At 43.8% G+C, this 15,371-nt stretch overlaps 1 protein-coding gene across 1 annotated transcript in view; it reads right to left on the bottom strand.

Annotated features, from left to right (window-relative positions):
- Positions 1-1,005: 1,005 nt before the first annotated feature.
- LOC306930100 (sodium/potassium/calcium exchanger 4-like) overlaps positions 1,006-15,371 on the bottom strand; it is a 72,589-nt gene continuing 58,223 nt past the window's right edge. Inside the window, exon 18 of the mRNA XM_079510843.1 lies at positions 1,006-1,256. Within this exon, the coding sequence (XP_079366969.1) occupies positions 1,146-1,256 (111 nt within the window). The 3' untranslated portion in view covers positions 1,006-1,145. The remainder of the gene's footprint in view (positions 1,257-15,371) is intronic.

Raw genomic sequence — 15,371 nt, 5'->3', positions numbered from 1 at the left:
TGGTATTAGAAGTTAGTCTCGCGTTGCCAGACTGTTGCCTCTCGCCATACAGTCTGGAGCAATGGAAGCTCTGATCATGAGTACAATATAAATGCTTCCGTCATACAGTCTGGAGCAACGGAAGCTCTGATCATGAGTACAATATAAATGCTTCCGTCATACAGTCTGGAGCAATGGAAGCTCTGATCATGAGTACAATATAAATGCTTCCGTCATACAGTCTGGAGCAACGGAAGCTCTGATCATGAGTCAAATATAAATGCTTCCGTCATACAGTCTGGAGCAATGGAAGCTCTGATCATGAGTAAAATATAAATGCTTCCGTCATACAGTCTGGAGCAACGGAAGCTCTGATCATGAGTACAATATAAATGCTTCCGTCATACAGTCTGGAGCAACGGAAGCTCTGATCATGAGTAAAATATAAATGCTTCCGCCATACAGTCTGGAGCAACGGAAGCTCTGATCATGAGTAAAATATAAATGCTTCCGTCATGCAGTCTGGAGCAACAGGAGCTCTGATCATGAGTAAAATATAAAGCGGAAGTGAAGCCTCCTCCCCACTTCCTTTTCGTCTTTACAGTCGCACAACTGTATCCTAATATAAATATAAATCATCTAAGCATATATAGCTTGTTGCTTAAAAAAAAAAAAAAAGCTCTAAAGATATCTTAAAATATATTTTTGGAAATGACAAAACCGATTACTCAGATTTGGGGAGGTGTAGTTCCAGACTCTATACGTAGCATTCGGAGATTGTGGAATAGTTGTCTAGCTACTCGAGACCAGAGTAATCTAGTAAGAGAGTGGCGATACACTTTGATCTCGCCACAAAGCGGGGTGCCTATGGGCTATAGTTCCACACATTAGAACTATCCCATTGAGACAAAGCGGGGTGCTATGGGCTATAGTTCCACACATTGGAACTATCCCATTGAGACAAAGCGGGGTGCCTATGGGCTATAGTTCCACACATTGGAACTATCCCATTGAGACAAAGCGGGGTGCCTATGGGCTATAGTTGGAACTATGGCTGGAACTATCCCATTGAGACAGAATGAGCACTTCCTCAACGGGAGTAAACGCTAGTGTTGCCACTCTCTTACTAGATTACTCTGCGCGAGACTAGGTAGAAGGTCACATGGTCACATCTGTCCAATCAGCACGGAGCAGAGCAGGAAGACAGCGTAGAGACACAGGAGGCCGACGCCCAGCCGACGGTCCAGCTTCCACTGGTTCAGATGGACGCTCGTCACCTGGACAGGTGGGCAGAACATAGGAGGCAGTAACATGAGTTATAACCTGTTTAACTTCATCTGGACGGGTGGGCAGAACATAGTAGGCAGTAACATGAGTTATAACCTGTTTAACTTCATCTGGACGGGTGGGCAGAACATAGTAGGCAGTAACATGAGTTATAACCTGTTTAACTTCACCTGGACGGGTGGGCAGAACATAGGAGGCAGTAACATGAGTTATAACCGGTTTAACTTCACCTGGACAGGTGGGCAGAACATAGGAGGCAGTAACATGAGTTATAACCTGTTTAACTTAGCTGTGATTCTCGTTTATTAGATTAGTCGGGGAAAAAAACACCCAACTAATCCATTGGATGATCGCCAAGAAAATACTGGCACAGCTCTAGTTGACAAAACAAAACAAACAGCAAGTATAAATAGATTTTGTCTAAGAAGTCAGTCCTTTGTATGGCGATTTAACTGACCCAATACAATTATTGTTAGATTCAGGGTTAGGGTCAAACTCACGGTGAGGAAGACATACTGTGAGGACACAGTGAAGTAGTGATGGTGAGGAAGACATACCGTGAGGAAGACATAGCACCTTATAGTACACATGTATAATATATAATATAGTATAGTATATGTATAGTTTACATAGATACTCCACTGTTACGTTCTTAGCTTACGCATGTTTCATGATAACTACTTTTTGTCTCCACCAGGCCGAAGGCATGGGGAGAGAGTATGTTTTGCACTCCGTCCGTCCGTGTGTGTGTCCGTCCTTCCTTCCTTCCGTCCGTCCGTTACCAGCTAATCTCCGGCAACGTTAACCCGGTCGATGCCAAACTTTGCACACACACTCCCTGGATGCCAACGATGAACCTCTGCCCCACATTTTCCAGAACGGCCTGTTATAGCGCCACCATGAGGCAGCTTTGCACATTCTTTACCTAAAACTGCACCGATCTGTGTGAAACGTTGCATGCACACTCCCTAGAGGCCAAGGACAAACCTTTGACCTGCATTTTCCGCATCTGCCTTTTATAGCGCCACCAGGAGGCCGACTTTTGTAAAACACATTTTTTGATATTACTCCTTCAGATTCTGTCCAAAAATCTCACAAATCTTTACACAGTATCTCTATAGTCATAGTCATAGTGCTCATGTCGGATCTGTCCGATATTTCATATTCCATCCTAATTGGCTATAATTGGCTTTCACAGTTTGCTAGATTGCCCCGTTTTGAACAAAAGCCTCAAATCATGAACGCAGTGTGCAATTTACGTGAAATCTTTCACACATTTTCTTACTAGGCTGTGGAATATATCCCACCCTTTTCACATTGGCCTGTTATAGCGCCACCAACAGGTTGATTTTTGCAAAACACATTTTTGGAACAAAATGCCTCAAATCATCCAATTGCCATCAAGGCATATGAAGAAATGGCACCCTTTTCACATTGGCCTATTATAGCGCCACCAGGAGGCCACAACCTGACCTGCCCTGGTGGAGACCTGTGCCCCGAGGGGCACTTTTTCTAGTTATATATGTGATGTATGCCATGCTTATTGTTATTGCTTAATGTAAATCGCTCTGGATTAAGAGCGTCTGATAAATGCCTAAATTGTAAATTACAATCTACAGCCTATTAAGGATAATCTAAATAAGATTCAACAAAAAGTAACATTGTGCGTGGACAAGATTGACTCTCTTGAGACGGCAGCCAACGAGACTGATACAACTGGAGAAGGAGAACAAAAAGCTATCTGAGGAAGTTAATTAATTGAAACAGAAGACGGAATCACTCGAAAATACAGCAGAAAGCTGAACGTGAGAATATATGGACTCTCAGAAAATGTTGAAATGGGCAACCCGACATCGTTTGTAAATGGAATGCTGAGTGATCTTTTTGGTGAAGAAATAGGTCCACCACCTTTTGTAAATATTGCTCATCGTATCGGAGCAAAGAACGGCAAGACGCCGCGATGCCTAATCGCCAAACTGAACAACTCTGATGCAAGACAGAAGATTGTGCGTCTCGCCGGTGCAAAAGCTGGCTCAGGTGGGCTGCAGTATAAAGGACAAAAGCTCAGTATTGTCCGCGATGCTACAGCAGAACAATGCAAGCAGCAATCTTCCTTTGATGAGCTCAGATCACTCCTACGCCAAACGGATCTACGCTACGGTGTGGCCTTTCCTGCAAAAATGGTCATCACCTTCAAGGATAAGACCCACTCCTTTACTGACGCATCGGAGGCAATGAACTTCTACACAACTGAGATCAAACCAACGCTGGAAACGGAGGCTGAAACACCACCACCTGCCGACGACACAGTGGAGGCTCTCGAGGCAGCAGCAGCCACAGTCTGACTGTCACTACTGTACAGTATGTATTATACACTACAGGCTGAATATAGGTATGACGACTAGAGACTAGTATCCCACGCATATTAACTGAGGACTGCGAAATCTTATTTTTTAAGACTAATGTGGCTACACGGTCGGACCTCTAGTTTTGCGTTTTTGTTTTGCTTCTGGTCCAAGGGTTTAAAAATGTCATTATTTTTCTCTTTTTTTGTTTTTCCTTTTCTTTTCTTTTCTTGAGTATTCTTTTTATTTTATATCACCAATGTTTTATTATTTTTGTGTGTGTGTGCGTGTGTGTGTGTGTGTGTGTGTGTGTGTGTGTGTGTGTGTGTGTGTGCCTATGTTGTCACATGATCTGTGCCGGTACATTAGATTATATAATTTTGTTATCATATTATTTCCCTTATTATTACTAGTATTATTTATTAGTGACAGCACCAATGATAGACATGTTCGCTGTATTTCCATTCATGTTACATTTTTTTGCTGGTATTATTATCATTGATGCTGTATTGGTTGCTGTCATTATATGATTCATTGTGTGATGATAGCAATACCACACACTACATTATGTTCATACTTGTATTTTAAGAAGAGGAGAAAGAAAGAAAAATTAATTCTCCATTGGCTTTCCCCTAATTTTGTATTATTTTGTTCAAGCCAATTGCAAAAGCTGTCTGACAAGCTAACATGTCACAACTCTGCATTAGGCAGAGAATGGGAGGTTGGAAGGTGGCTATGTGGACTATGAGCACTAAGATGTTCTGCCCATGTGACCGTCTTCGGGTGGGGAGGGGAGGGGTAGGGGGAGGGATATGGGTTGATGCCAGACTACAATTGGGGAAAGATTCCCCGATGTTTACGTATTATACCATTTATTTTTTTGTTCTTAAATCTTTGTCTCGACAATTCAATATAAATGGAAACCCCTTGTTACTCTATCATGAATACATTTAAGCCATATACAATAACAAGGGCCAAAACAAAAATATATTTAGAGAACATCAGCCTATTATGGCAAAAATAAACATACTCTCATGGAATGTACAGAGAATAAATAATAATATCAAGTATAGCAGCTGTCTCGAATATTTGGATAGGAAAAGGATTGATATAGGTTTACTCCAAGAAACTCACATAATGGCACAAGATTTGGATAAATTAGAAAATATATCTGAAAATATCTGGTCATAGCTTCCTCATCTGCCGCCAATAAAACAAAAAGAGTATTAATTCTAATATTCTTGATATTATTGAGAAAGGAAATTACTTTCCTACAGTATGTCAAAGGTATTCTCTGTGACAAAGAGGTTCTGCTGTTATCAGTATATGCCCCTAATACCCATGACTCTGCTTTCTATGCTCAACTAACAAAGATTTTACAAGAGTATTCAGACTGTGGGATCATTTTTGGTGCTGATATGAATGCAGTGTTATCACCAGACTTGGATAAATCAGGTGCAAATACAAGCAATCCATCCACAACTGCATTTAAAAATATGGTATCTAATCATTCACTGATTGACATTTGGAGACATTATAATCCAAGTTTAAAGGTATATTCAGTGATTTCACTTAAGTCAAATATCACTTATTTTTCTTATTTTTTGGATAATCCTCCCTACTATAAAGTGTGCTGACCATATAAGGAGTTCCTCCCTGTCCCCAGTGAGCCCCTCGGGTCAAAAAACCCTAGTTTCAGTTTGGGCTTTGGGTGGCAAAGCCTTCATCCAATCAGGATGAGAGGGGCCTTCCTCCAATCATGATCGAGTGGGGCGGGCCTTGGTGCACATGCTGTTGGATTGTTGTACTTCCCCCACTGTAGAGCGTGTGCATGTGCACATCTTGTTACCGGGTGGACCGGGTATTTTTCCAAATCACCCAAATCACTGAATGCTCCTTTAAAGCAATATACCTTTTTTTCAAATAGACATAAAACACACACAATAATTGACTACATATTCATATCCCCTAATATTCTTCGTTGTGTTAAAAAGGCAGACATTTCCAACATGTCAAATCGGTGTCTACTCATATTCGAAAATTGTCCAAAACGTGCTACAAGATGGAAATTTAATTTAACGTTATTGCAGGATTCCTCGTTCTGTGAGCAATTTAGATCGGACTTAACTTTTTTCATTAATATTAATAAAAACAGTGTCACAGATGTGAGATTCTTATGGGATGCAACTAAAGGGTTTATCCGCAATAATTCAATATAAGTTGCTTCTGCACGTAACAAAGCTCATCTCCAAGAAATAGTTTTTAGCTCACAGAACGAGACAAACGGAGTACTTGAATGGAAATAATCCAAGTTTCCTACAGACTAGGTCAATCCAAAATAATGAACGAAAAGCAGATATTACATCAATCAAAAATAAAGATGGAGTGATTGTAAATGACCCGATTGAAATAAATCAGGAATTTAAATATTTTTATCAACAACTCTATTCTTCTGAAGCACAATTCTCAAAAGCTGATTTAGACTCATTTTTCGAAAACTTGAACCTACCCAAATTAACAGAACAGCAAATAACCTCATTGGATTCCCCTTTTACCTTGGATGAACTATACGATGCACTTAAGGAAATTAAACAGGGGAAATCACCAGGGTTCAATGGTATTCCACCGGAGATGTATTTGACCTTTTGGAACGAACTGGGCCTACTTGAGATGTCCTACTTGATCCTACTTGAGATGTTTCAATTTGCCATTACGAAGGGGAGTTTTAATAGAGATATCAGTACTGCAATCACTGATATCCCTGGATGCCGAAAAGGCTTTTGATCGTCTGGAATGGGGTTATGTTTCATTCCTTACTGACTGCCAGTAGGCAGTAAACAATAGTAGTGAATATACCTCTCGCGCTCCGCGTAGGTCGAGTCTTAATATAAACAAAGTCATGTGACGTGTAGGCTGACCGTGCGTCCCGGTAGGCTATATAAGCACGTGACAGCCCACACCCGGCCTCTTTTTTCTTCTCGCTACCTGACGTGAGTATCGTAGGTAAGTGTAGCTCCTAGAATCTGTACATCAGTTCTGTATTGCAGGTCCAAAGAGTTGTTAAGACACTATATGTGTCGTGGTGTTGACATCCTGCCTGTGGCTTTGCCGAGAGCGCAAATTGTTGTCCTCTCAAGGCTGTGGTTGTCAAATTATCACCATTTCTCTTTGTTTGTCTTGAGGATCCCTAGCTACAAACACTCTCATGTATTGTTGTTAAAGGGCTTCCTCCACACTGGGTGTTGGCCGCGTGCTGCCGGTTTCCCACAGCACTCGCCTAATTTACCTAGTTATAATTGTTCGTTTGACAATTCAACTATATTATTTAATTCTTAATTTGATTAAGAATATATAAATAGATTCAGATTACTGGAGGTTCCCACATGGTCTGTGCCTGCACAGTCCTTGCTGGGATTGCCTAGTTAAATATCTGATTGACATTTTTGTTTGATGATTAATCTAATCAATTAATTCATCTAAATAACTTAATTTGTTTTAAGAATTCAGATTACTGGAGGTTCCCACATGGTCTGTGCCTGCACAGTCCTCGCTGGGATTGCCTAGTTAAATATCTGATTGACATTTTGTTTGATGATTAATCTAATCCATTAATTCATCTAAATAACTTAATGTGTTTAAATTCAGATTACTGGAGGTTCCCACATGGTCTGTGCCTGCACAGTCCTCGCTGGGATTGCCTAGTTAAATATCTGATGGACATTTGTTGTTTGATGATTAATCTAATCAATTAATTCATCTAAATAACTGAATTGTTTAAAAAAAAATCAGATTACTGGAGGTTCCCACGCGGTCTGTGCCTGCACAGTCCTCGCTGAGATTGCCTAGTTAAATATCTGATGGACATTTGTTGTTTGATGATTAATCTAATCAATTAATTCATCTAAATAACTGAATTGTTTAAAAAATTCAGATTACTGGAGGTTCCCACGCGGTCTGTGCCTGCACAGTCCTCGCTGGGGTTGCCTAGTTGAATATCTGATTGACATTTTTGTTTGATGATTAATCTAATTAATTAGTTAATCTAAATAACTTAAATTGTTTAAAGACAATTCAGATTACTAGAGGTTCCCACATGGTCTGTGCCTGCACAGTCCTCGCTGGGATTGCCTAGTTAAATATCTGATGGACATTTGTTGTTTGATGATTAATCTAATCAATTAATTCATCTAAATAACTGAATTGTTAAAAAAATTCAGATTACTGGAGGTTCCCACGTGGTCTGTGCCTGCACAGTCCTCGCTGAGATTGCCTAGTTAAATATCTGATGGACATTTGTTGTTTGATGATTAATCTAATCAATTAATTCATCTAAATAACTGAATTGTTTAAAAAAATCTGATTACTGGAGGTTCCCACGCGGTCTGTGCCTGCACAGTCCTCGCTGGGGTTGCCTAGTTGAATATCTGATTGACATTTTTGTTTGATGATTAATCTAATTAATTAGTTAATCTAAATAACTTAAATTGTTTAAAGACAATTCAGATTACTAGAGGTTCCCACATGGTCTGTGCCTGCACAGTCCTCGCTGGGATTGCCTAGTTAAATATCTGATTGACATTTTTGTTTGATTAATTTAATTAATTAATCAATCTAAATAACTTAAAAAAAAAAAAAAAAACCTTGGTTACTGGAGGTTCCCACGCGGTCTGTGCCTGCACAGTCCTCGCTGAGATTGCCTAGTTAAATATCTGATGGACATTTGTTGTTTGATGATTAATCTAATCAATTAATTCATCTAAATAACTGAATTGTTTAAAAAATTCAGATTACTGGAGGTTCCCACGCGGTCTGTGCCTGCACAGTCCTCGCTGGGGTTGCCTAGTTGAATATCTGATTGACATTTTTGTTTGATGATTAATCTAATTAATTAGTTAATCTAAATAACTTAAATTGTTTAAAGACAATTCAGATTACTAGAGGTTCCCACATGGTCTGTGCCTGCACAGTCCTCGCTGGGATTGCCTAGTTAAATATCTGACATTTTTGTTTGATTAATCTAATTAATTAATTAATCAATCAAAATAACTTAAAAAAAAGAAAGAGAAAAAACGTTACTGGAGGTTCCCACGCATTCTGTGGCTGCACAGCTCTCGCGGGGATTGCCCAGTTAAGTGTCAAATTGACATTAAGCTAACAGCAGGCTATCTTAGCCTGACCGGTTAGCTACTCTGTTTGCTGGAGGTTACTGACGCGTTCTGTGATCGTACAGTTCTCGCTGGTATTGCCTGGCTATACAACTGGCTTGAGACTACTGAGCTATGGCGCGTACGTCCTGTAGCACTCAGCTCCAAGTCGACGATGGACATGACTTGTGTCCGACATGCTTGGGTGTCGGTCATCTCAGGGAAGCCCTGATTGACCCATGTATGAACTGTGGCACTCTACCACTCTCTGTGAGAGAGGCTAGGCTGCGTGAGGTGGAGAACCTCCTGTTCAAAGGAAACCTCCCACCTTCTGGGGTCCCCGCTGGGGTCCCTTCTGGCGGGAGGGTGAAGCTCAAAACGCGGGTCTCGCGCAGAGCGCGGTCACCTGGCCCGGAAGAGTTCAACGGCGGCTGTCACGACTGCTCCATATCGCCATGAAATGGACGATTTGAGGGCTGAAATAGAGCGCCTTAAGGCAATAGTACGGCCACCTCCTCCCCCGCCACAGGCGGTCCAGCAGCCACCGGCTCCTCCGCCACAGGCGGTCCAGGAGCCGGAGGGCGATGATGATCTAGAATTAGATTACGGTTATGATGATGATGACGCCATGTCAACTAGAGCTTCAGACTCTATGTTCCATGACGAGGATGATATCCCCAGGGGGGCCCCTCCCCCGAACGGGTGTGGCTTGCTCAGGCGCCTATGTCTGACAGTTGCAGACAGGCGCTACGGAAGCTGCCGGTGGTGCCGGGCCAGTTGTTTGGCCCGGAGGCAAACGAGGCACTGCAGCGTAGGCAGCAGTCAAGGCAGCCTCAGCGGACTGGGGTCAACGGGCCAGAGGCTCGAGGGCACCGCCCGGTCGACCCTCTAAGCCACGTGGCGCACGGGATCCGCAACGCCTGGGCTACTTGAATCCTCAGCCGCAGACCTGGCAACGTGACCAGGCGGCAGCAGGCGGAGGGCAATATCAGCCCAGAGGTGGGCAGCGGCTTCGCCAGCCCCAGCGTGGGCGAGGACATAGCCGGATCCCCGGCTCCCCGCATCTTCACAAGGTGTATGAGGGCAGCCTTAACGTCGCTATGCCTGTCGGGAGTGAAGATACTTCCCTACCTAGACGATTGGCTCATTTGCGCCCCCTCGTTCAGGGAGGCGGAACAGGTGACGTCCAGAGTCCTCGCTCACATCGAGGCACTGGGCATGACCGTAAACCTCGAAAAGAGCTCGTTGCTCCCAACGCAACAGACCACCTTCCTCGGCATGTCCCTAGCTTCGGTATCGATGCAGGCACGACCGACTGCACAGAGGGTGGGGAGAATTCAGAACCTCCTGCGGTCTTTCCGCCTGGGGGCGAGGTTGACCGTCCTAACATGGCTCAGACTGCTCGGCATGCTGACTGCAGTCTCAGCAATCACTCCTCTGGGGCTGCTACATCTACGCCCATTACAGAGGTGGTTCAATGGCCTTCACATGGACCCCTGTCTACACAGGGGGGTCAAGGTCAGAGTCACTCGCAGGTGCCTTGGTTATCTCCGCCGCTGGCGGGACAATGCATTCCTGCTGAGTGGAGTCCCTCTCGGCTTGGTCCCGGCGAGACGAGAGGTGGTGACAACAGATGCCTCGCCTCAAGGTTGGGGCGCGGTATGGCAGAGGAGGTCAGTCCAGGGGGTATGGCGCTCTCGATGGAGAGGACGCCATATCAACGTGCTAGAACTCCGGACTGTTTCCCTGGCGCTGAAGCACTTCTTGCCCTTTCTCAGGGGGAAGCACGTGCTCATTCGGACAGACAGCACCTCAGTGGTGTTTCATGTCAACCATCAGGGAGGGACCAGGTCTCTGGAGTCCCTGAGGGAAGCCCATCGCCTGTGGACGTGGGCTTATCCTCTACTTTCCTCGATGAGGGCTATGCACCTGCCAGGCAGATTAAACTCTGTGGCAGATTATCTGTCTCGTCAGAGACTGCCCCCTGGGGAGTGGAGATTGCACCCCCAGGTGGCACAGTTGATATCGGATCGGCACGGGGTAGCCTACGTAGATCCATTCGCCTCAAAAGGCACGACTCATTGTCCTCTGTGGTTCAGCCTGGCAGAGACCAGTGCCCCACTCGGGATGGACGCTCTCGCCAACGCTTGGCCGAGAGCGCTCCTTTATGACAGTGTCTACTGGATGCCGGCCGTGCAGCCTCCACCTTGAAGGTGCACACGTCCGCTATATCCTTCAATCATAGCCATATTGATGGCAGGTCAGTTGGTGCGCATTACTGGGTGACACAGTTTCTGCGCGGTGCCAAGAGGTTACGCCCCCCTAGGGTGAGGCGTACTGCAGCTTGGGACCTGCCTCTGGTCCTGCAGGCATTGAGCAGGGCGCCCTTTGAGCCTATGGCTGGGTCGTCCTTGAGCTCGTTATCGATTAAGACTGCCTTTCTGTTGGCAGTTGCGACAGCTAAGCGTGTGAGTGAGCTCCACGCACTTTCTATTAGCCCCACATGCCTTCGGTGGAAGGCTAGTGGCACTGGGGTCACACTTTGGCCGAATGTGTCATTCATGCCTAAGGTTCTGCCCCCTGATTATGTTAACCAGGCCATAGAGTTGGCGGCATTCCATCCTCCCCCGTTTACATCCGAGGTGGAGGAAAGGGCCCACTTACTGTGTCCAGTCCGTGCGTTGCAACTGTACATTCAGGCAACACGGGATATTAGACGCTCAGAGCAACTGTTTGTGTGCTACGGCGGAAAGAATAGAGGAGGCGCGCTGTCTAAACAGCGGCTATCCCACTGGGCAGTGGATGCGATTAAGAAGGCTTATGAAGCATCTGGTAAACCTGCCCCCTCCGAGGTCATCTGCCATTCTACCAGGGGCGTTGCCACGTCCTGGGCGGCGATGAGAGGGGTGTCACTGGCGGACGTCTGTGCGGCGGCGTCTTGGACAGCCCCTTGCACGTTCTCGAGGTTCTATCGCCTTGATGTGGCCTCTGGACCTTCACTGACGTCAGCGATCCTGCCACTGGCTGCTACGGCAGTTTAGTAGGTTGGTTCGATTCCTCGTGACACTTCTGGTATGAGTCATCCACTATTGTTTACTGCCTACTGGCAGTCAGTAAGGAATGAAACATAACGCAAGTTACGAATGTAACTATGGTTATGTGAATTCCTGGATGACTGCCAGTAATAACGGTCACTCGGAATCTTTCAGGGCGAGAAGATTCTTAAGAGGCCGGGTGTGGGCTGTCACGTGCTTATATAGCCTACCGGGACGCACGGTCAGCCTACACGTCACATGACTTTGTTTATATTAAGACTCGACCTACGCGGAGCGCGAGAGGTATATTCACTACTATTGTTTACTGCCTACTGGCAGTCATCCAGGAATTCACATAACCATAGTTACATTCGTAACTTGCGTTATCTATGGCATACCATGAAAACTATGGGATTTGGAGACACATTTATAAATATGTTGAAAATATTGTACCATAATCCAACGGCCATGGTCATTACATCTAATCAGAGTTCCACATCCTTCCCTATCAGACGTGGCGTTAGGCAGGGCTGTCCTGCCTCCACACTATTATTCGCAATATCTCTCGAACCCTTAGCACAAAAAAATAGAAATTGTCAGCAAATAAAACCAATAACAGTAAATAAGACACATCATACATTTTGTATGCAGATGATTTGTTACTATTTCTTGATAACCTACCACAGTCTCTACCTGCAGTTTTAAGTATCTTTAAAACATTTCGTTTTATTTCGGTTATAAGATAAATTTGAATAAATCAACCTTACTTCCATTAAAGCAATAAGTAATCCCCAGTTGGATATAGAAATACCAGTGGGTTCTTGTTTCAGATATCTGGGAATAGATATATACTCATCCATTGATAAAATTGTGTCAAAAAACAATAAGAGTCTTAAGAAGGTGATAACAGATGAATTACATCGTTGGTCTCTATTATTAATTTCCTTCTCAGCTAGGCTCTCTGTGATAAAAACCCATATACTTCCCAAAATTAATGAATTTATAAGCATTTACCACCTCCCCCAGGATTCTGGGAGAAGCTGCAGGACTTGGTATTTAAATTCATATGGCATGAGCAAAATCCGCGAATCAGCAACTCTACACTTCAAAATAGTAGGAAGGCAGGAGGATTATCGGTCCCTAATTTCGAAAGGTATTATTTCTCTTTTATGCTAAGGACCGCTGTTAAGATGGTTTCACAATGATGTTGATGTACCATGGGTGAACATGGAGAAACATATAATATCTTCATATACTTTTAAAGATATTCTCTTCTCTGGTCTCTCACACACCTTTTGTCACACTAAATTTGGCCCAATTATAGCCCACTCAATCTATGCCTGGAAACATATCACCAAAATTGGACAGTGGGATACAAAATGGCACCTAGATACCCCTATTTTTGAGAACAATTCCTTACTGTTGGGTGAGAGACCAATCATATTCCCGAATTGGCAAAGACAAGGTATCCACAAATTATCAGATATATATATAATGAATATGGTCTCAGATCTTTTCAAGAGCTCAAACAAATGTATAATCTCCCTGGTACATCTTTCTTTTTTTATTTACAGTTGCGTACTGCGATGCGCACTTATGGGGTCCCCTGGAAACAACCATTACCAGTTCATCCTTTAATTAATGTCTTGAGTGGTATAAATGTTAAAAGTGGCTTTGTTTCCGGGTTATATAATAAATTACAAGAAAAATAAAATGTTACTACAGGTAATATCACTGTATGGAACATAGATCTAAAGGATTACAATATCAGAATAAATTGGCAAAACGTATGGAATAATATTCCACTAACATCTCGTAATTATAACAATCAACTAACTCATTACAAATTGATTTTAAGATTTTATTCTACACCCAGGAAACTCTGCCAAATTAAAATACTACAAAGCCATCTATGCTCACTATGTCCGCAAAAACCCATCGGAACATTCTTACACATGATGTGGGAATGCCCAGGAGTTTTAGCCTTTTGGGCAAAGGTAGCACTATTCCTGTCTGATATACTCAAGACAAACATACCGTGTTTACCACACATTCTGTTACTAAATGACGATTCATCTCTAAGCCTATAACTTCACAAGAAGAGAGTGCTATTTGCCGGTTTAACAGCTGCAAAAAAGATGCTGGAAATTAGATGGAAACCGCCCCATAACCTCAGTATCCACTGTTGAAAGTTATCCTTCTATGACGTCTTGAGTTTAGAGGCTTCCAGTGCTCGAGCAAAGAGAGCAAGGACAGATTCCATCCAAGCCCTACTTACAGCAGCACAGAAGGTTAAATCAGGACTCCGTTAGGTTGAATACTTGTACTCCTGTAAACAAAGTCTGATCCATCCATGTTTGTCTGTTTCAACATCATTGCCACGTTTTGTTTTGGTTTCCATCTTATTTGTTTTGTTAGAAAAAGAGGCATGTGTTATGTTGTACGTATGCATCGTTGTTGTTTCCCTCTCCTGTAATGTCTGTGCTAACCCGGGGTTCTTTTAAAAAAACAAAAATAAAAAGTTGGTCACAAAAAAAAACTTGACTATTGTAACTCCCTCCTTGTGCACTTAAGCCCCTCCAACTAATCCAAAATGCCGCAGCTCGCTTGGTCTTCAACCAGCCACAATTCTCACACGTCTCCCCCCTTCTCCGCTCCCTCCATTGGCTCCCGGTCGCTGCCCGCACAGAATACAAAACTCTGATGCTGGCATTCAAAGCAACCAAAGGTATGTCTCCCCCATATCTTGCAAGTATGATCGAACCCTACAAACCCTCCCGCTCACTCAGATCAGCCAACACGGGGAAGCTGGAAGTACCCTCACTAAAAACGTCCCAAACTCTTTTCCTTTCTGGCTCCAAAACTATGGAATGCACTGTCCAGAACTGTAGCATCACTCCCAATCTTCCGCCGTAGTCTGAAAACCCACCTCTTCAGACTCCATCATGGCCTGTAGCACTTACCCTACCCCCTTAGATGGAACTTTATGTAGACTTAGATAGCATTTTATACAGAGTGAGACTTATACAGACTTGCTTTTTATGTAGTCATAGCACTTTATAGTATGTATAGTACTAGAATTTCGCGGGCCTTCGGCCCGCTCATCCCAGAGTTGCGTTGCCCCGCGTTGCGATACAGAAGTCCCCAGATACAGAAGTCCACAGTGACACGCGTTGTATGTAGCTGTTTTGTGCTGCAGCGCTTGCGCGCGCGCGCGTGTAGTGTTGTTGTTCTTATCCATATATGCGCCTCGGTTCGTCGTGATTGTACGACGTCAGGTGTCGACACGGTCGTGTTTGCATTATTGTAACTGTGTATGTAATCGCGGTGCTCTCCGTCCAAGTTAGAATCAGTGTAGAACCTGTGTTGTTGTTGTTCTTCTTCTACGTTTGGTTTCCGGCAGGCTGTACACTGTGTGTGTGTGCACGCGTGTGTGTGTGTGTGTACTGTGTAACTTCCGGTAGTGTTTCCGGAAGTGTGAAAGGTATCACGAAAAACACGTGGGTCACGTCAGTGGCGGCTGGTGACTGTTGTCGTAGAGAGGGCGCTATGAAAATATCAAGAAAACATGCACTATAGGT

This window comes from Electrona antarctica, assembly GCF_951216825.1.
Source record: "Electrona antarctica genome assembly, chromosome: 9".
Taxonomy (NCBI): Eukaryota; Metazoa; Chordata; class Actinopteri; order Myctophiformes; family Myctophidae; genus Electrona; species Electrona antarctica.
Note: the sequence above shows the minus strand (reverse complement) of the source record. Positions and strands in the feature narration are given on the sequence as shown.